The sequence below is a fragment of the Nicotiana sylvestris genome, chromosome 11 (assembly GCF_000393655.2).
Source record: "Nicotiana sylvestris chromosome 11, ASM39365v2, whole genome shotgun sequence".
NCBI lineage: Eukaryota > Viridiplantae > Streptophyta > Magnoliopsida > Solanales > Solanaceae > Nicotiana > Nicotiana sylvestris.
Genome location: NC_091067.1, coordinates 156,495,352 through 156,515,697, shown reverse-complemented (window position 1 = coordinate 156,515,697; position 20,346 = coordinate 156,495,352). Strand labels below are relative to the sequence as shown.

The window sequence follows — 20,346 nt, the reverse complement described above, 5'->3', positions numbered from 1 at the left end:
GAGAAGCAAAATTTGAATAATAGTGAGTAAAGAATTCTAGCTTTTTGTCTCAGAAGAAGAGCTCAGCTCATCAAGCACTGATACCAACTAAGATACAAGAGTTAACTAAAAGAACATTTATAGCTGACTATCAAGTTATGGAACCATGATACATGAAATATTTTCTACCATTTATTTCCTATATGCTTATGTTCAGATTAAACACCTTTTTTTTCCGAGGAAACGTCTGCTACCACCATGGAACACCTTGGTTGACAATTCAAAGTATAGATAATCAAAACCTAAGCTTGTTAAAGCTCCAAAAAGCAACCAGGATATTTAACGGAAACAGCTGGACCAAGAAGCAACATATCTCTGTCCTAGAAAAATCTGTCAATTAAGTCGCAATTGCTGATAGAACCTTTTGATCTTTGTATAAATATCTTTCTTAAGTAATGAGCAGGATAGAAAGAATTCAGATTGAAGAATGTATTAATGGCCCCAATGACCAGCAGCCATTTCCAGGAACTTTCCAATTTGAACTGTAGAGCCTAAACTATGCTATATTCTTCCTAGAAATGCTTCTCCAAAAATATAGTTACACAGATAAACCACTGTATATTAACAAACACTTTAGTCAAAAATTCTTTCCCCGGTGGACAACACTAGGAAAACAAAAGAACTAAATATGCAAAGCACCCCTGGGATGAGAAATACGACTCTCCAGCTATCTGGACTAGTAAGATCCAATTCAGCGGCTTTAGCAGCTTCTAGTAGTCGACCAGTGAGGTCAACCCCAACAATTCCAGCTAATGTACCAGCTGTATTTGAAACTCCCATAACAATTCCAGCATATCTAGGAGCAATGTCCATGTGGTTAACTGCAAACCCAGCTCTTCCTAATGCCAAGAAACCAAGGGCCACAGAGGAACAAAACAAAGCGCCTCCAGATGTTCTGAACAATGGAAGAGCCATCAATGCAACAGAAGCAACCATGAAACCCACTGTGTTCAAAACTTTTCTGGTTTTAGTAATAGACAGGATTTTCTTGGTGACAAGGTGATCCGCAATCACCCCACCAATATTTGAAAATATAAACATGTTAAAGTATGGCATCATTTTAGAAGAACCCATTTCTTGAAGGCTGAGCTGGAGACCCAATTCAAAGTATGTCGGAAGCCAGTTCATGAGCACATAAAGAGCATAATGAAAGGTGAAATTGTTCACGACAATGGCCCAAACCGGTAAGCTAACGAGGATACGCTTCCATGGAATTCCAGGGATTTTACTGGAATGTACTCCATTCTCCGCCTTCATCTTTGAACTCCCTTTGATGGGAAGTAAGGATTCTCCAAAGCCGGCAGCACTTGCTTTTCGATGGTCAGATCGAGGTGGGTCGGTTGCATAAGTGAACCAGATTAAAGACCACACTGCACCTAAAAATGCTTCAGCAAGAAATACAGATTGAGGACCCCTAAATTTCACCAGGCTAGGAAGCATAAGCATGCCCATAGCTGCACCTAAGTACATTCCAGAAGTTGTAAAAGAAACAGATCGTGATCTTTCATGTGGTGGCACCCACTGTGCAAGGACTGTGTGAATAGATGGAAAAATGAAACCTTGAGCCACTCCAACAAGCAAGCGGGCTATTACTAGGATCATTGGTCGAGTTGGGTCGAGGGGTACAAAAGCACAGGTTAGAGACCACAACACAAATGAAAAGAGGAGGACACGCCGTCCCCCTATTTTTTGAGCTACCCAGCCACCAGGTACTTGTGAACAGGCATAACCATAATAAAATGTTGAAAGAATTACACCTTTGCTAGTCTGATTTATTCCTACAGCATCAGCAGCAGCAGTATACGCAATTGAAAAGCCCACACGTTCTATGTAGCAGACTGAGGTGCAGATGAAGGTCAAAAATACAATTAAGTAACGCTTTGGAAATTTACTGCTTCCCATTGCTTCCAAGTTTCTAAATAAAAACCACACACCGGATCACTTCATAGGTGGTCCTTTGACAAAGACGTCCATAGAATGCACTTATCCTGAAATTGTGTTGAAGTGATCAAAGAAATAGAGACGGTGATTTAGAGCCTTCATAATGTTAGATTTAAAGGAGAAACGATTTAACCACTTAACCAATAATAGCGAACATACTGAAATAGCATGTGAGAGGTAGGAAATGCACCAGAAAGCAATGGTTCAACTTTTATCTAGGATTTGGGTTCACATTATTTTGATTTTTCACCTCCATGGTGTTTGGAAGGGACATTTATATAGCAGCCATAATCGAGAATAGAACAGATACTATTATCAGACCTAGCCTACTCAAGTTTATATAAACCAAATCTTCTTCAATCTGATAAGATATGACACTAAAACAAAGTCATGTGTTGTCAAAGGCTCATTTAAAGCGCGCTTAAGCCCTGAAGCTCAGAAAAGCTCATGGAGGGCGCTTCGCTTAGCTTAAGCTACGCTTTAGTGTAACGCAAGTCACTAAGACATGTGCCTCATTTCACATGAGTTTTATCGGGAATCAATTGGCACAAAAGAACAAATATAATCAGAAAATAAATGTACTAGAGGTAAAGGAAAACATTATAAATGAATTTGTTACTTTGTTCTTGAATTACATATGTATTTTATTTTTTCCCATAGTTGTGCTTTTTTTTATACTAAAGCCCACACTTTTAAGTGCGCTTTGCGCTTAAAGCCCTAATAGATCTACAACGCTTTTTAGAGCTTTTCGCCTTTGATAATACTATTCATTCGGTGTTAATTTTGTCTCATTTTTCTTGTGAATTCTGAGGATGAGCATGTCGATCCAAAGATCACTTATAAGGAGTCAGACGACCTAGGTGTCACGTGATTTAAGCCTCCTCTGACATTTCTCCAATGCTACTCTTCCAAGGGAAAAAAATTCTGTTGTAATTTTTTGACGACTTCGGGCAGAAGGGAGTTACTTAAACAATTTCTATCAAGCGAAAGCAGATATCGTACCCTCTGCTCCAACAGTCTGCTTATTGGCGAACACAAAAGGACCTAGGAAAACCAATAATGATTGTGGCTAGACTTCTCTATTGATTTAGCAAACTAGATAAAAATACTTGCTTCACACCCTTGATTTACTAGTAGTAGAACATCATCAAGCACCGTTAGGTCCGTTACTGTGCTTTTTCTTTTACTTACTTTTTTTATGTGAACATGAACGGTATTTTGAATGTGGTGAGACGTGGATATACTTTTTCCAAACTAATCGCAAATCAAACCTAAATCTAGAGGAACCACCATAAATGCATTTAGGAACAGATTCCACAACTCATACTATGTTTGGTTTCACTAAGGGGAGAGGAGAATGCAAAAGATCAGAAAATTCATAAATTTACTTGTCTACTTCTGTTTCTCCACCTCTTTCACTTCCTTATCGATAACGGAAAGCAATCCATAGTCCTCCTCTTTTACTGCCAGCCCTACTACCCTTCCTCTTTGCACCCAAATCAAACATTGTACTATCAATTTCAATTCGACCATATGTTTTGCATAGTTAGAAACCAGTTGAGTTTATGTCAAATTAGTCCCCTAATTTTCTTTAACTTCAAGTTTTAACGCTAAAACTTCAAATCATTCTTATTGCATTCCTACTTCACCACATTTTGTTTCTAATAATCACAACCGCCCGCTAAACCAGACATATGCTAAAAATTTGGATTTTAAAGAAAACAAATTGCTATAAGCAGGAAATAGTTTATTCTTTACAAATATTTATAACAAGAAAAAAAACATTGAGCAAAAGCACACTGGCATACTCCCCCCTCCCCCCCCCCACCCACCCACCCCGGCCCAAACCCAAAGACAAAAAATTAATCTTTACCACCCACCCCCAACAAAGGGTCAACGATAATCTCACTTCTCAATTTCCCCCCATTTATATAATCACTTCTAATTGAACAAACGAAAACATTCCACATTGTTAAAATTAACATAAATAAAACTAACTGCAAAGTACTCACAAACTCGAAACATAAAAACACTAATCATGTAGTAGCTTTAAGCTTAGGGATTATTACTACATTAATTAAATTAAAAAAAATGCAAAGTATGTAGAAGTTAAAAACATGAATTACTTCAAGAATTTAAAATTAGATTCAAGTTTAAAGATTATTACCACAGAATCAGCAGAACCTCAAAAGGGGTGTATTTGGTGGATTCTGTGCACTTCAACAAGATCAGGTAAAGAATGTGAGTTCCAAATCCAAAATCTTTATTTTGATAATTAGAGAAACATTGCGAGGGTAATGGAAGAAAAATTAAGAAAAGGGTTTGAAGTAAATAGTTGAAGAATTAGAGAAATGGGAGTAGCGTAGGTTGAAGGGACTGTAGACTGTAGAGGGAGTTACAGCCTGACAGTTTCCCAAATATATTTCTCTTTTCTTTATTTTTTCCTTTTCTTCTTATAGTATAGTATAGTATTCGTTGTATTTACTTTTTTCCATTTTTTATGGGTAAAGGGGGGTTGGAGTCCGCTAGTCCGGAACCTATTTGCGATCTTTTTGGACTCAAAAAATTAAAATAAGTGTAAAATAAACTTACTGACCAAACTATATGAACGCATTTTTAAAGCGCGTTTTACCTGAAGCTGATTAGACGTTTGATATAAAGCGTGGTTTAATAAAGCGCCTTAATAAATCACGTTTTCATCTTCAAATACTCGCCTCCTTCCCTTCCCCCACGTTCAAACAGAAGCTTCCCCCTCCCCTAATTTTTAATCTATCCAGCGGTCCCCCCCTCCCCACCCCCGTTAACGACCTAAAAACACACGAGTGGATTCCAACCGTCCTACAAAAAATAAAGAGTGTTGGTCCTACATCCTACTTAAGGCCTTCTCTCGTTGTGGTTGCTCGTTTCGTACTAAAATCTTCATTTCTTCAACTTTTCAAAAAATATAAATTGAGGTATTCCGATTTAGTTTTTGTCGAAACTCGTATAAAAAATGCATATTAGTTATTTTAAATGTGTTCTATGTTGTTTTGTGTGTTTTTGTGATTAAACTAGTATGTTATTTTTATCGGGACATAGATATTAGTGTGCTAAAAAAATATGTAAAAATTGAGAAATCATTATTATTTGTTAAAAAAATGTTAATAAGTTTTTTTTACTGTTGTTTATGTATTTTTGTGAATGTTTTTTGATTAAATGTATTTGTTATTCTTATCTGATTTATATTATTTATTTGCTTAAAGACTAGTAATATCGTGCCCTTTTAGGGTAGTAAAATGTATTGCCTTTTAGCATAGTAAAATGTAGTGCCTTTTGGCGTAGTAAAAAGTAGTGCCTTTTAGCATAGTAAAATATAGTGCCTTTTAGCGTAGTATCCATGTAGTTTAAGTATCTCTTATACTAAAAAATACGTCAAAATAAGTGATAGATCAAATACAAACTATATCCAATTATAGTCAACGATCGTAACAAAATAACATGAGAAAAGAACAATATTTTCCGGATATCTTGGTGCTACTGGGACGCAAATATCGAGCCTGGAACTCATATATGAATATTTAATAATTAAATATTGTATAATTATAAAAATTAATTATTTAATTTACAAACAAATATATAAAATTATAAAACTAATATGTAAAATCATAAAACTAACACGTACAAGAATTTAGGATATCTTGGTGCTACTGGGCCTCAAATATCAAGCTTGAAACCCTTATGTGAATACATAATAATTAAATATTGTATAATTATAAAAATTAATTATTTAATTTACAAACAAACATATACAATTATAAAACTAACATGTAAAATAATAAAACTAACACATACAAGAATTCAAGATATCTTGGTGCTACTGGGCCTCAAATATCCAGCCTGGAACCCTTATGTGAATACATAATAATTAAATATTGTATAATTATAAAAGTTAATTATTTAATTTACAAACAAACATATAAAATTATAAAACTAACATGTAAAATAAGAAAACTAACACATACAAGAATTCAGGATATCTTGGTGCTACTAGGCCTCAAATATCGAGCCTGGAACCCTTATGTGAATACATAATAATTAAATATTGTATAATTATAAAAATTAATTATTTAATTTACAAAAAAAAAATTTATAAAACTAACATGTAAAATAAGAAAACTAACACATACAAGAATTCATGATATCTTGGTGCTAGTGGGCCTCAAATATCGAGCCTGGAACTCTTATGTGAATACATAATAATTAAATATTGTATAATTATAAAAATTAATTATTTAATTTACAAACAAACATATAAAATTATAGAACTAACATGTAATTAATGTTGTTTAATTTACAGTAGACGACATGGAGGTGTCGCCTATTCATCCCGGGCCTTCCAGCGATGAGTTACTGTCGTTACAGGGCGATCATAGGTCCGCCCACATATGGGAGGGAGAGTTACTGGCCCAGACTCTCCGCCTCAGGAGAGTGGACGATATGTGGGACTTTCTGAAGGGCAAAGTTCTCCATCCCCATGTAGTCAAACGCCTGCTTGGATACGGGCTTCTATAGGATTTTGGAGATCGGGCGGCTCCAGCTCGATTGGTCTTTGGTCATGGCCCTGATAGAGCTGTGGCGACTGGAGACGCACACATTCCACTTGCCCATTAGCGAGGCCACCATCACACTGTAAGACGTGGAGGTTACATATGGGCTGCCCGTTAATGGACACCTCATTGCTCTACCGCATGCCATGAGAGAGATGACATGTGTGTAGTACCTAGACATGTTGTAGCAGCTCACTGGTTTCCGGCCACAGGATGAGAATGTACTGGCTGGGACCAGTCGTTTTCCGTTGACGACTATTCGAGAGTATTTGGAGATATTGCATCCTGACATCTCTCAAAATTGCAGGGCACATTATTGAGGACGATAATTGCAATAATTTCCGTTGTTGCCTCCAAACCTGTTTACACACATCCAGTATCTGCGCCCAACATAACCATCCTCCCAACAGTCCGACACCATACAACATTTGCCACAATAGTATATTGGTACATAAATGCGTTTTGACATTTGTTAATGAAGAAAAACCCTGCTTTATGGAAAGTGTTGTTATTTGTTTTGGTTAAGCGCAGATAATAACTAAAATTCGCTAGTTATTTATAGGCAAGGCAATACATATAACGTGGTATGTAACTGCGATATGCTTCACGTGCTAATGATTCTTTATGGTACAATACAGCTTTTTCAGAAGACAGCTTTTGCAGAATGACAGCTTTATCAGGTCGACGAGAGAGTACACGTAACGTGGTATGTAACCGCGCTATGCTTAGTGTGGTAATTATTATTTCGGGTATAATAAAGCTTCTTAAACTGAACCAAGTCATATGTATCTCACTGACCTTTTGAATAAATATTACAACATCCATTAAAAATATGCCACTAACATTTAACAAGTGATTTAAAAAGAGGCAAAAGGGTGAAGGTAGTTCAACAGATCCCCATGGATCATGTCTTAACACTATCGATCCCTACCTTGCAAAAAATATGCTAAGTTGCTACACTGACTTGAGTGATGACAAGTGGTATGGTGTTCTCTGTAACTTGGAAAATCAACCTATTAATATACACACTGATCTCAAAATCGGAGGGCACATTATTGAGGGAGAAGCGCATTCTACAAAGCTTGAAGGTATGCGAATTTGGGACGAAAAATTATAATGGGTTCCCCTTTACTCAAAACGGTGTGATTACGAAGTACTGTGTCGATGCATGGGCTTGTTATGCCACAAGCAATGTCTGCATCCTTCCAAACAAACACACACAAAGATGAACCAGAAGTGATTAGGCATCTGATGAAGGAGATTATAGAGATGGAAAAAGCACTTGTTGTTCATCGTGAGGGTAATGGAAGAAAATTAAGAAAAAGGTTTGAAGTAAATTGTTGAAGAATTAGAGAAACGGGAGTAGCGTAGGTTGAAGGGACTGTAGACTGAAGAGGGAGTTACAGCCTCTCAGTTTCCCAAATATATTTCTCTTTTGTTTTTTTAAATCTTTTCTTCTTATAGTATTCGTTTTATTTACTTTTTTTCCCCCTTTTTGTGGGTAGGGTTTGAGGTTGTTTGGTGGGTGGGTGGGGGGAGGTGCTTTTTCTTTGTGCAGAACTAAAATGTGATTCTTTTAAACTCAAAGAACCAAAATGTGTGGGAAAAAATATAGTGACATTTTTATATATAACGCCCTTTTAAAGGGTGTTATATCTTAACGGTCGTTTGGCCAGTTAAGTATAGCGCCCTTTAAAAGGGCGTTATATATATAACGTTCTTTATTAGCGCGCTATACATATTATGTGGGCCCACCGATAATTGATCTGGGCTTAACTAACATAACAATAATTCAGATGGGTATTGCGCCCTTATTTAAGGCGCTATACCTCAAAAAATTCGACCCCCCAGATTGGTTTTTACCTTATCTAAAGACGTCAACGATTTTGTAATAATCCATTTAGAAATATCTTCGAGTCTTGTGAAATATTTCCTCGTTAAGTTGTTTTACATTTCGTCAAAATGTCTGAAGAGCAAAGAATTAGGGTCTTATTATATTGGGGGAGGGGGGAGGTGAGGTTGGGGTGGCGAATAACTTAGTAAGTTATAGTTTATCTCCACAGTGTCATGTTAAGTTGCCACTTACAATGGAGTACGATTCGTTGTTATGTAAAAAAATGAGTGTGAACAAACGCTCGATGAATATTAAAGTAACCGGAACATATTCGTATTCTATCACTCCGCAAGGGGTTGCTTATTATGTTGAGTTTAACATCAAAGACGATAAAACTTTGAGAGATTTTTTCAGGATTCCGGATGAATACCGGAAATTTATTGTGATAAAATTGTTAAAAATGTATGTCAAGGCTGAAGATGTTCGCAATAATAAGGTTGCGCAAATTTGGGATATCCCTTAATCATCGGGTGGTTATTTTGGAGCAGTTTTAGCTGAACAGGTTCCGGTTGAAAGAGTTTGGCCTGATCTAAACTTATCTCCACGGGCGAATGAGGAGCGAGGAAATAATTTCTCCCCTACTTTACATAATCCACAAGCCGAGTGGTTAACTTCAACTTTCCTTTGTGTTACGATGTATATTTTTGTGTATTGATTTTGTATTAACACTCATATATTTCACAGGGAGTATCGACCAGATATGAATTTTACAAGTTATGAACCAACAGCCAGTTGGAATATTCCTAGTTTTGGTGTGTTGGATCATGGTGGTTCGTCTGGGAGTCATCATCAACAAGATAATGTACATCATGGGATATCAACACATTATGATTTATAAATGAATATATAAAGTTATATGTAAAGTTTGACCAATTTGAGTTACTCATTATTTTGTGGGTTGTGCAATAAATATGAGCAACTTGATGGTCCTGTCCTTACTCAATTGCCCGAAGATAATATATTTAATCGGGATCTGGTAGATGCGCAGAGTCAGGAAGAGAATAGTGATTATGACTACAATGCCGATGAGTCTGGAGATGACATACCCTTCCCTGACGAGGGTGATGATGAGGAGGAAGAGAATGCTGAACATGATTTGACAAGGGAGCATGCTCCACCTCCCGTTAGACCAAGAGTGTGTGAGTCCGACGTGCCATTTATTTCAAGGGAGATTCCCTAACTTGATCATTTGCCAAGTATGTCAAATGTGGATGCCCTAACAAGGGATATTGGCAAAATTCGGACAGCAATGTGGGATGAATCTAGACCAACAGTGTTGTCAAAAGGCATGCTTTTTCCTGATAAAGCGCGCCTAAGCAGGGCGGTAAAGATGTAAAGCATAAAACAATGTCGTGAGATGATGGTATGTGAGTCACCTACGGATGTATACAAGGTTATTTGTCGTAGATGGTTTACAGGTTGTAATTGGATGTTGTGTGCGAGGAAGAAGAAAAAAAATATGTGGGTTGTGGGTAAATACATTGGCACTCACAATTGTGAAATGGACACATTCAGTGGGAATCACTTTAACTTGGATGTTAACTTGATTTCTCTTGTCTTGATTCCACACATTGAAGCGTCCATAAGGTACAAGATTAAAGAGTGTATTACATCTGTCCACCAGGAATATGAGTGTACCGTTACCAAAAGAAAGGTATTTCTCAGGCGCAAACGTGCGTTTGAAATTGTTTATGGTAACTGTGATAAGTCATTTGCATCTCTACCCAGGTACGTGGCCGCATTGCAACACTTTAATCACTTTAACTCCGGGACTGTGTTGAATGGAAGCTTGAGCAGAGTCCGAGAATATCAGAACATATATTTAGATATGTGTTCTGGGCATTTAAACCAGCAATTGATGGTTTTTTGTATTACCGACCGGTAATATCCATAGACGACACTCATGTTTATGGAAAGTATGATATTAAATTGTTGATCGCAGTTGCAGTAGATGCTAATGGAAGTATATTTCCTCTAGCTATTGCTACTTGTGCCAATGAAATCCAAGAAACGTGGACGCTATTTTTGAACCACTTAAGGAGCATGTTGTTAGACAACGTGCAAGTATTTGTCTAATGTCTGATCGACATGGCGGTATTGTAAATTCTGTACAACATTTGTCTGCATGACAGGAACCATATGCATACCACCGTTTCTGTGTGAGGCACCCGAAGACCAATATTCAGAAGACATATCCCAACAAGGACTTGCATGATTTATACGTTAGTTTTATTATTTTATATGCTTGTTTGCTACTCACTTATTTTTTACTAATAAAATTAAATAATTAATTTTTATAACTATGTAGGATTTAATTATTAAATATTCATATAACAATACTTAGTTTGACAAATATTGTTGTTTCCTTATGTTATTTTCTTATGTTTGTTGACTAGAATTGGAGATAGTTTGTGTTTGAACTATCAACTTTTTGACGTATTTTTGGGTATAAGAGATACTTAAATGATTAATTTCTATAACTACTAGGATATTACGCTAAAGGGCACTACGTTTGACTTCGCTAAAAGGGCATTACATTACAAATACGAGCATTATATTAGGCCACAAGATACCATTATAGGGAATTAAGGTAATAATTTATCTAGTTTATTAGTCTTTTAGCAAATAAATAATCTAAACCGGATAAAAACAACAAATTAATTTAATCACAAAACAATCACGAAAATACATATACCACAGTAAAAAGTAACTAATTAATATTTTTTTAATAACTAATAACAATTTCTCTATTTTACTAATTTTTTAGCACACTAATACTATAGTCCGGATAAAAATAACAAAATAGTTAAATCACGAAACAATCATAAAATAACATAGAGCACATAAAAAATAACTAATATGCATTTTTTATACGAGTTTTAACAAAAACTAAGTCAGAATACCTCGATTTAAAGTATTTAGAAAATTAAAGATTTGGTTATTTGGAGCCGAAACAAGCAATTCACTCTGAGATAACGTCTTAGCTAGGATGTGGGACCTAGAATCTATACATTTTGTGGTATTGATGGGCTTCACTCGAGGTTTTTTTATTTAAAATGGGGTGGGGGATGGGGGGAGGACCGTTGTTCGATTTTTTGTTTTTTTTTTTTGGGGGGGGGGGGAGGGAGGGCTAGCGATTTTGTTTTGTGGGGAAGGGACGATCTTTATATATGTATGACACTCTATAGCGTCTTAATAAAGAGCGCTATACATTATATATCACCCCCTTTTAAAGGGCGCTATATTTAACTGGCCAAACGGCCGTTAAGGTATAGCGCTCTTTAAAAGGGCGTTATATATAAAAATGTCACTATGTTTTTTTCCCTATATATTTTGATTCTTTGAGTCCAAAAGAATCACATTTTTGTTCTGGACTCTTTTATATGCGATCGAATGCAAAAACTTTTTTCTTTCTTTAGTTTCCAACGCGCTATCCAGTTCATTGGAGCCCGACTATATTCAGATTAACGCCGCATAGTTTTATTTAGGAGGAGACGCCCCCTATCAAAGATTTTTCTATACCTAGAACTCAAACTCGAGACCTCTGGTTAAGAAAAGAGCAATCACATCCGTTATACCACAATGATAACTAATCTTAATTGTTTTGCTTGAGTGTTAAGTAAAAAACGAGAAAGAAAAATGTTCCCTTTTTACTCAATGATGTGGCTTAAGTGGTTCCTTCTCATCTGACTAAACAATGAGCGGATGAGTTATTTTTTTTTTTGATAATGAAGACATATATTAAAAACGCATACTAAGAGTCATTACATAATTTATTATATATGGGAATTGTTCTAGGACGCGTAGTTCCTAGCTTTTTCCTTTCCAAAATAGAAATAACAAAAGTAGGAGGAATTAGATAAGTCATTAAGCTTCCAAGGATTTGGTAAGCTACTTCCATTCTTCGCCATTGAGTCAGCCGCCTGATTAGCCTCTCTGTATACATGTTGTAGTGGCGGATCTCCTGCTCTACTCATTAGGCATCTGCAATCATCAATTAAATATAGGAACAATTCTTATTATCAATTAAATTAATGAGTTTCTTACAATCCGTTTCGATGGTGAGGGGGAGGTAGTAGTCTATGGCTAAATTCAGTCCATGCAGTAATGCTAGTGTTTCCATGTATATATTAGTTGCATGTGAAATACTCATGTTAAACCCCAAAACCCATTCTCCATTGCCCCTTGCCTCCTATGCCGCCTTTGCCTGGATTTCCTAAACATGAGTCATCCACGTTGAGTTTATAGGTGTTTGGTTCCGGCGGTTTCCATTTAATGAGAATGGTGTCTTTAATTATAGGGGTTATATGATATTTGTACTATTGGGAAAATTGCTTTTTTTTTTTTGCTTTTAGTTATGAATATTCATGTATTCTTATTTTATATGCTACATCACATAATATATGGGTTCATGCATAACTTATGTGGATATTAGTAAGCAGTGGAGTAAATTTTATGCGTGGTCATTCAACTTTGTGTTCAATATGCAAAAGTCACTTTTATTCATTTTGTTACGTAAAAATCATTCAACTTTGTGTTTATTACCCAAAAATCACTTTTCTTTCTTTTGTTACACAAACATTATTTTATTTTACTCTATTTATCACAAAAGTCATCTTGGCCAGATAAAAATCAATTATGTCCTTGACATTATAAATTCTCTCATTCATGTAATACCTTCTATATTATATACTATATAATATATTTTTATCTAAGTATTTTACTTATAATTAAATAATTTTAATTATTTTATTTATTATTTTTATAATATATCTATACATTTAATTTTTCCATGGCACTCAATTTGTTTAATCATATTCAAACATGAACATATTTTAAATATAAAAATGATAAAAAAAATTTATTTTTAATATTTATTTAAAATAGTAAAAACAAATTAGAAGTTTTAACGAACGTGGTATTCACGGTAATGTTACTGACAAATTTAATAATTCTACTCATATATCTTAAAAATAAAAAATAAAAAATATATAATGTACGAATATATTATAAAAATAATAAATAAAATAATATTAAGTTATTTCAATTATAAGTAAAATACCTAGGTAAAAGTATATTGTATATCATATAATATAGAAGGTATTATATAAATGAGAGGATTTATAATGCCAACGGCATAATAGACTTTTCAGGTGAAAGATTTGTAAAATCTGGTCAAAGTGATTATTATGATAACAAGAGCATAGTAAAATGATTTTTGTATAACAAAAGAAAGAAAAGTGACTTTTGGGTAATGAACACAAAGTTAAATAACTTTTACGTAACAAAGGAAAGAAAAACGACTTTTGAGTAATGAACACAAAGTTGTATGACCACTCATGAGATTTACTCGTAAGCGGCGATTATTTTTTCTTGTAATATAATCTACCAAACATTGAACAACTTATGCAAAATTTTATGCTGGGGTTGTATATGTTAAAACAGTAAACCAAACTGACAGCTTAGTGTTATTGTTATATGAAACAACTCTAGCCTCCCTTTACTAGAACTATGATTGAATGTTGAAATACACAGTATAAGATTCATCTCTAAAGCTAAGTAATGGTGCTAAAACAAAGTTTCTCATAGCCCCTTTTGCCACAAAACTAATAGGATGATACTGAGTAATCCCATTTCCCAACTTAAAACTTGCTGCTTGCTTGAATTCAGAATCTAAGGACTCTGAATTGCAGTTAAGTTTGACACTTGAAATGTCCTTGTAGTCCACACCACTATAGATGTAGCAACCATTTTGTGCATCAGATTCTAACGAAACTGTCCCGTCCTTCTCATCCAATCCAGCAACCAAACGGAACAAAGAACCATCGCCATCTGAGGATTGTGTGATATCGAGACTTTGTTCCTGCCCTTGATGATTTATGAACATTCCGGGAAAATCAAAGGGCTCTAACATGACTAGTTTCCCGACAAAATCTTGTGGTTCGGAAAGCTTGACAGATACTTTGTCATTTGCGATGAGTCTGAAGGTAGCACTGACAGCAGAGTCTGTTCCGGCTTCAGGGTACATCTCCATTTGAATCGAGTGATTCGTGCTTGTCAGAGCGAATGTTGCGTTATCAGATTCTTGTGCGAGAGATATTAAATGAGAATTATAGTCAGCTAGAACTGGAGTAATCAAATCTGAAAGAGAAGTGGCTGACTTTGTTTCGATGTCCCAATCACCACTAGAATGGCCAGCAAGAAGATATGGACCATAAAGAATTGCCTGTATCGATGCATACTCTGGCCGGTCATCTGAAGCACCATATACAAGAATTCATCAGCAGCTATACTATATGATCCCTTAGCTTTTGTGAATAGAACATATGTCATCGATGAGACAAAGAAACGTCTTAATTTTACTACCTTTAATGGCTTCTGTCCTAAGACTCATGGGCAGCTCGAGGGTGATTATGTCACCTGAGCCCCAACTCCGGGTTATCGTTAGGAAATTACCTGCGTCAAAAAGTCAGAAAATTATACAAAGGACATAATCTAGGTGAAAATTTGACGTGATAAAGTTCAGACCTGGAGAGGGTAGAGACAAATCCTCTCCGTTCAGTGATGCTTTTGCACTAGTTGAATCTGTCCAACTTGGTATTCTCAGATTCAATGTAGACGATGCACTCTGAAGGAAACAATTTCGAAAGAATGTAATAGTTTATGTTCCAATTGCAGTATTTTCAACAAAGGTAAAGGGTTAATGGGAACTTTGCAGAAAACACAACATTGTACCTAGTGCATACTATGGAAAAGTAATGAAGCTCCCAACGAAATGAGAGACGCAATTTGAGGTACTATTGCCAAATAAAGTTCACAACAAACGGAAAGATATCAAAGGGACAAAATAAGTTAGAACGCATACCCCCTTTGAGGAGACTGTAATTGTCACTCAAAGGCAATTATCCCACGAAACAACAGGTTCTACGCTCTGACTCACCAAAACTTGCCTGGACTTCCAATCAAGAGAGCTAGATATATACTGGATAATATAAAGGCCAGGAGAATTCCCTTTCTCTTCAAAATATACAGAATCTCCCAACTTGGAGAATGATTCAATTCCTACACAAGACAAAAAGGAAAACTACAAATTAAATCTGTTTACTTGTTTTATTAGTTATAGATCTACGAGGTAAAACTGGAATGTCAGAAATTTGACATTAGCATGTGAAGTAGCAGATATAAGGAATTTGTACTGCCACATTGTAAGAGATGCAAACGAAAAATGAGAGGAAGTTTTAACAAGGAATTTGAGATGTTTCTGAGAACTTAAAGAAGACATGTTCTTTGCCAGAGAAGAAGGGTGAAGGATCGGAGTGAATATTGATTTCAACACCTGTCCCATAGCAGCACCAAAAGTCATTAAACGGTGATCCCCATCCATGGTAGCTCCGAGCCTTGGAACCACCACGATGAAGTGGAAGCATATATATCATCACTCCAGGATCACTTCCTCTTTGGATGCTGAGTATGCCATTTGTTAACGCTCGCTCGTAATAATCAGCATATGCCATTTCTTTGGTCCATCTAAACAGGTGGCGCGAAACCTACAAATGTTTAGCATTTATGCATGAATAAACACATACGGCACTATATCCTCTCTTCCCCTAGGAGCGAAAATGAAACAACTTCATGCACACACCTTGAGCATATTATAGGTTGTACACGATTCCTCATTCTCCGTATTTAGTGTGCTCGCCAACCGCTTCGGATCGGACCTGCTCAGGTTGGTATAGAAGAGAAGGGGGGAAATAAAGAACTTTAAATGAAGCGAGCAAAAGAAAGGAGCACATTATATATTAACTTTGTGCATAATGTGCTTAATTGACAAATAATAGAACTGATTTATCAACAATTAGATTACATAGACTGTATTTACCAAAATTCATTGACTGATGTCCCTCCAGTTGCATAGCTGTGGGAAGAATTGACAATATCCATGAAAAATATCCCGATTTCCTAATTATGGATTTACGAACACAATGAAATGTTGTCAGAAACTCTTAATCAGGATTGACGTCAATAAATATATTCGCATCGTATTATGTTCTCAATGCCCTACATCACACCTTTTTGCGTAATTTATTCTCTAACAAGAATAACAAAAGGAAGATAGACTTCCAAAAGCAAAATAGTTTACCTTGTAAATTGGATCACCAGTAATCTCATAACGCAGTTGAGATCCAATAACAATTGGGATGTGCGTATTTGCATGAAAACCTGATATATCATCAGCCTAAAGGAAGAAAAAAAAAACATCAAATAATAAAGTTAATGTTGGTCACACGTGCAACTATAGTAATCATGGATCATATATAATCAACCTAAACCATGGGACAACGGATATAAAACTATTGAAAGCCATATTTAGTTACATAAGTAACTATGGCGATAAAGAAGTATAAATCTCAAGGCAAGCAGCCAAAAACCCATTTTGTACTGCCACCCAGACGTACTACCTTTATGTTTGATACTCAGCTATCAACATACAAAAGCATGACTGATTTTGAACTTCTACAACAAGACAAGTTAAATGACTTTCCTGGAAAAAGGAATTTGATTCGTACTATATCTTGTGCCGATGAGGTGTTCCAATTAAAGTTAAGACAGCAATTAGTTGAATCATTGAAAGTAATCGAAAGTAGATACTAGTCGATATTTAGTCTGTTACAATGAATGAGAATTTGGAGAGAATAGGGATTTATACCTTGACAGCTAAGCGCCCTAAAAAGCATGGTTTGTCAAAAAGGTGAGCCAACAATAAGTGCTTTGAATCTCCCTGCAATAGCATTTATAGGACAATAAAAAACAGGATTATTCAAATAATAGTCAAGAGACAAGGCAGATAATACAGAACAATAATATATGCATATCTGCTCGGAAAGGCTGCATTTTGCAAAAGATAGCTTATATGAAATTATGCAATTTTACCTGATTTACTAAAGCACAATATATAACGATGGAGGTTGGACGGAATCACGAAATAGCAATGCAAAGGCAGAAAATGCAGATTCAGGCACCTAAATGGTGAAATCTACCACAATTTTTAACCGTATTCTGAAACACGGAAAAAATCATTGGCTTATCAAATTATCTATCGAGCCGTGAAAAAGATTTAACAAAAGACAAACAAATCCACTATCCGTTTTACGTTTGGTACTGCCCAAGGGGCGGGAACTGCCATTCTAACTCTTCTTGGGGGATTCCATCCACAAGCGCAAAGTTTATGGCTGACTGACATTGCCCATCACCATTTAGCTATTGCATTTATTTTTCTCCTTGCTGGTCATATGTATAGAACCAATTTCGGGATTGGGCATAGTATGAAAGATCTATCAAAGTTCACTGCACTCAATAGGTATTTTATTTATCTGTTGACAATAAATTAGTGAACTGAAACTATTATGATAGGAAAGGTTAGACTGTGTACTGGAAAAATTATACACACCGTTACTCTGTACAGCCTATAAAGAACATCATTCATGCCGCCAGTTTCTTCATTTAATGAATCCCAATGCCTTTCAATGGTGTATTTCGAAATCACAGTTTGCACCCGATTGTAGAAGTAATCAACCATCCACGTAGTCATTCTCAAAGCTTGATCATTGCCCGCTAAAGTATACTGATCCAAAAGACCTGCCAATATCTGTCAAAAGACCAATTTGAGTAAAACCACTCATTTAAGAGCAAAAAATATGTAAATAAGCAACAGTAATCGAATTCAAAAGCACATCCACCTTGTGAATCGTATAATATGGTGCCCAAACTGGTTCTATAGCTTCAAAGCGGTCAAATAGCTCAGACGGAAAAGCAGAAAGGTAACCTGTACCCATGTTTTCTTGGCAAGCAGATAGTGCAGAAACAACAGCAGACATTTTCTCTTCAAGACTGTCGTTGTGGGTGCTAGCCCACATCTGTGCTGTGGCACTAAGGTAATGACCTAAAAGTTACAAAAGAAGCAAAATGATACGAGTTTGTATAAAAATGATCAAAAAGGAACATATTCTGAAACATAACAAATAGTTGTTTCTCAAAGTAACATTAGGATATCTATCGAGTTTGATTCTTGAATCATGTAACAAAGATTATAACAGATTATACATTCAGGAGATCAACAAAAAGCGGCGACAATAACAACTCATATTCATGAAGTATTTAATGCATACAACAGCACAGATATGCAGCTTTAAACAGTAGGCAGTAAAATCAAATTGTTTGGAAAATTCTGTCCTAAGAGGCCATCTCAATTACATGAAAAGATATTTCGACTCTTCTTCTAATTCAACACTCTTCTTCTAATTCAACACGAAAATCACAAGTACTGCGAACAAACAAAATCCCATGCGTAAATATGCACATCATCAATTACAACACAACAACCACTACTACTACCATGCCTCAATCTCAAGTAAGTTGGTGTCGGATATATGAATCCTGGCTGATCATGTCATTCCATTAATGATCAACGCAAACCAATATTATATAAAACGTAAATTTTGCCTAAGTGAGCACGTCCCAATGATACATTTAGTATTGTGGGGATTTCATCATAAATTGACTAGTTTTATGCTGACTATCAACCTACTGCAACTCTCGCTCCATTATCCGGGCTTGGGATAGGCAATGTGAACAAGCTCATAAAGGTGGAATTCACATCATCTATTACAACTAATAAAAATAAGTCAAATGCTAAAAGATATAAAACAAAACTAACCGACAAAATGACCGCGAAGCTCTCCGTTTGGAGCCTCCCAACCTCCATATGGCTCACCAACAGTCTCAAGACCAGCTGTTTTCCTAAAACTCCAAACCAATCTATCAACATCCAACATCAACAAATACTCCAAATTAGTTTGTTGAGCAATTCCATACATTGAATTAGGCTCTAATCCCACATCATGAAGTGAAACTTCACTCAGTAAACCCTCAATTTCTTTCAATTCACCAGAATTCTTTATCTTTCTATACATCATAATCCAATTAAATTCTTCCTCCTCCCTTAAAATCTTCCTAGGAAGTAAATTAGACCAAGCTGAATCATCAGTAGGAGTCAAATGATAATGGCTAAAAATCTCATTTTTCAAGGTTTCATTATTTGAGGACAATAAATCATATCTAAAAGTGTGAGATGATAACTGAGTAAAAGTGTTAGTACACTCCTTACTCAAAACACACACAAATAACATAGAAAAAATCAGCACTTTTAACAACTTGAAGAAGATTAAAGATTTCATCTTTTTCAATGATCCCTTACCAAGAATTCTAAAGAAATGGAAAAAATTGAACCCCACCAAAAAAATGTAAAATTTTCCAAGAAAGACTCAATCTTTCTTGAATAGAAGAGGAAAAAACCAACCCCACCAATTTAATTCAATAAAAAATGCTGACAATGGAGCTAACCAAATACCAGAGTCTTGTTGAAATCAAGAATGGTTTCTTTTATTTAAGAAAATTTATCTGCTAACAAATACAATTACTTTTGGTAGCTAATAAAAGCAAAAACAACAGAATAGTGCAGGAATTAAATAAAACAAGAAAATGAGAACTCAGTGATAAAAATGACTAAACAACAAGTCTTGAAAAAGGGTCTTCAAACTGAACTTTTCAAAGTTATTAAATACTACTACTAGAGAGTGCAACCAAAAGTCAAGTACTAGAAAAGTGCTTAACCCCATAATCAAGAATCTTATCTGTTAAATAAAGCTTAATATACTCCATGCGGTCCACAATAAATAAATTTTTTGTCGTTTTCAAATATTCACCTTTTAACATTAATTAATAATAAAATTGATCATATTAACCTTTAATATCTCTTCACATAAACAAGTCTAATACATACTCAAATACTATTTACTCCGAAGACAATTATAAAAAAAAAATTAATTC

At 35.4% G+C, this 20,346-nt stretch overlaps 2 protein-coding genes across 2 annotated transcripts; both read right to left on the bottom strand.

Moving 5' to 3' along the window:
- Positions 1–437: 437 nt before the first annotated feature.
- LOC104223506 (probable anion transporter 5) lies at positions 438–4,387 on the bottom strand. Its single transcript, XM_009774962.2, has 2 exons — positions 4,148–4,387; positions 438–2,027 (listed from the first exon to the last, which is right to left on the bottom strand). Exon 2 carries the CDS (start codon positions 1,939–1,941, stop codon positions 613–615), a length of 1,329 nt encoding a protein of 442 aa, XP_009773264.1. The 5' UTR covers positions 1,942–2,027; positions 4,148–4,387; the 3' UTR covers positions 438–612.
- A 9,469-nt stretch (positions 4,388–13,856) lies between these two features.
- LOC104223507 (uncharacterized) lies at positions 13,857–20,036 on the bottom strand. The gene is made up of 12 exons (XM_070162630.1): positions 19,175–20,036; positions 18,198–18,400; positions 17,909–18,106; positions 17,168–17,239; positions 16,601–16,696; positions 16,340–16,419; positions 16,103–16,178; positions 15,797–16,007; positions 15,401–15,522; positions 14,989–15,088; positions 14,827–14,916; positions 13,857–14,715 (listed from the first exon to the last, which is right to left on the bottom strand). Exons 1-12 carry the CDS (start codon positions 19,692–19,694, stop codon positions 13,970–13,972), a joined length of 2,514 nt encoding a protein of 837 aa, XP_070018731.1. The 5' UTR covers positions 19,695–20,036; the 3' UTR covers positions 13,857–13,969.
- Positions 20,037–20,346: the final 310 nt, after the last annotated feature.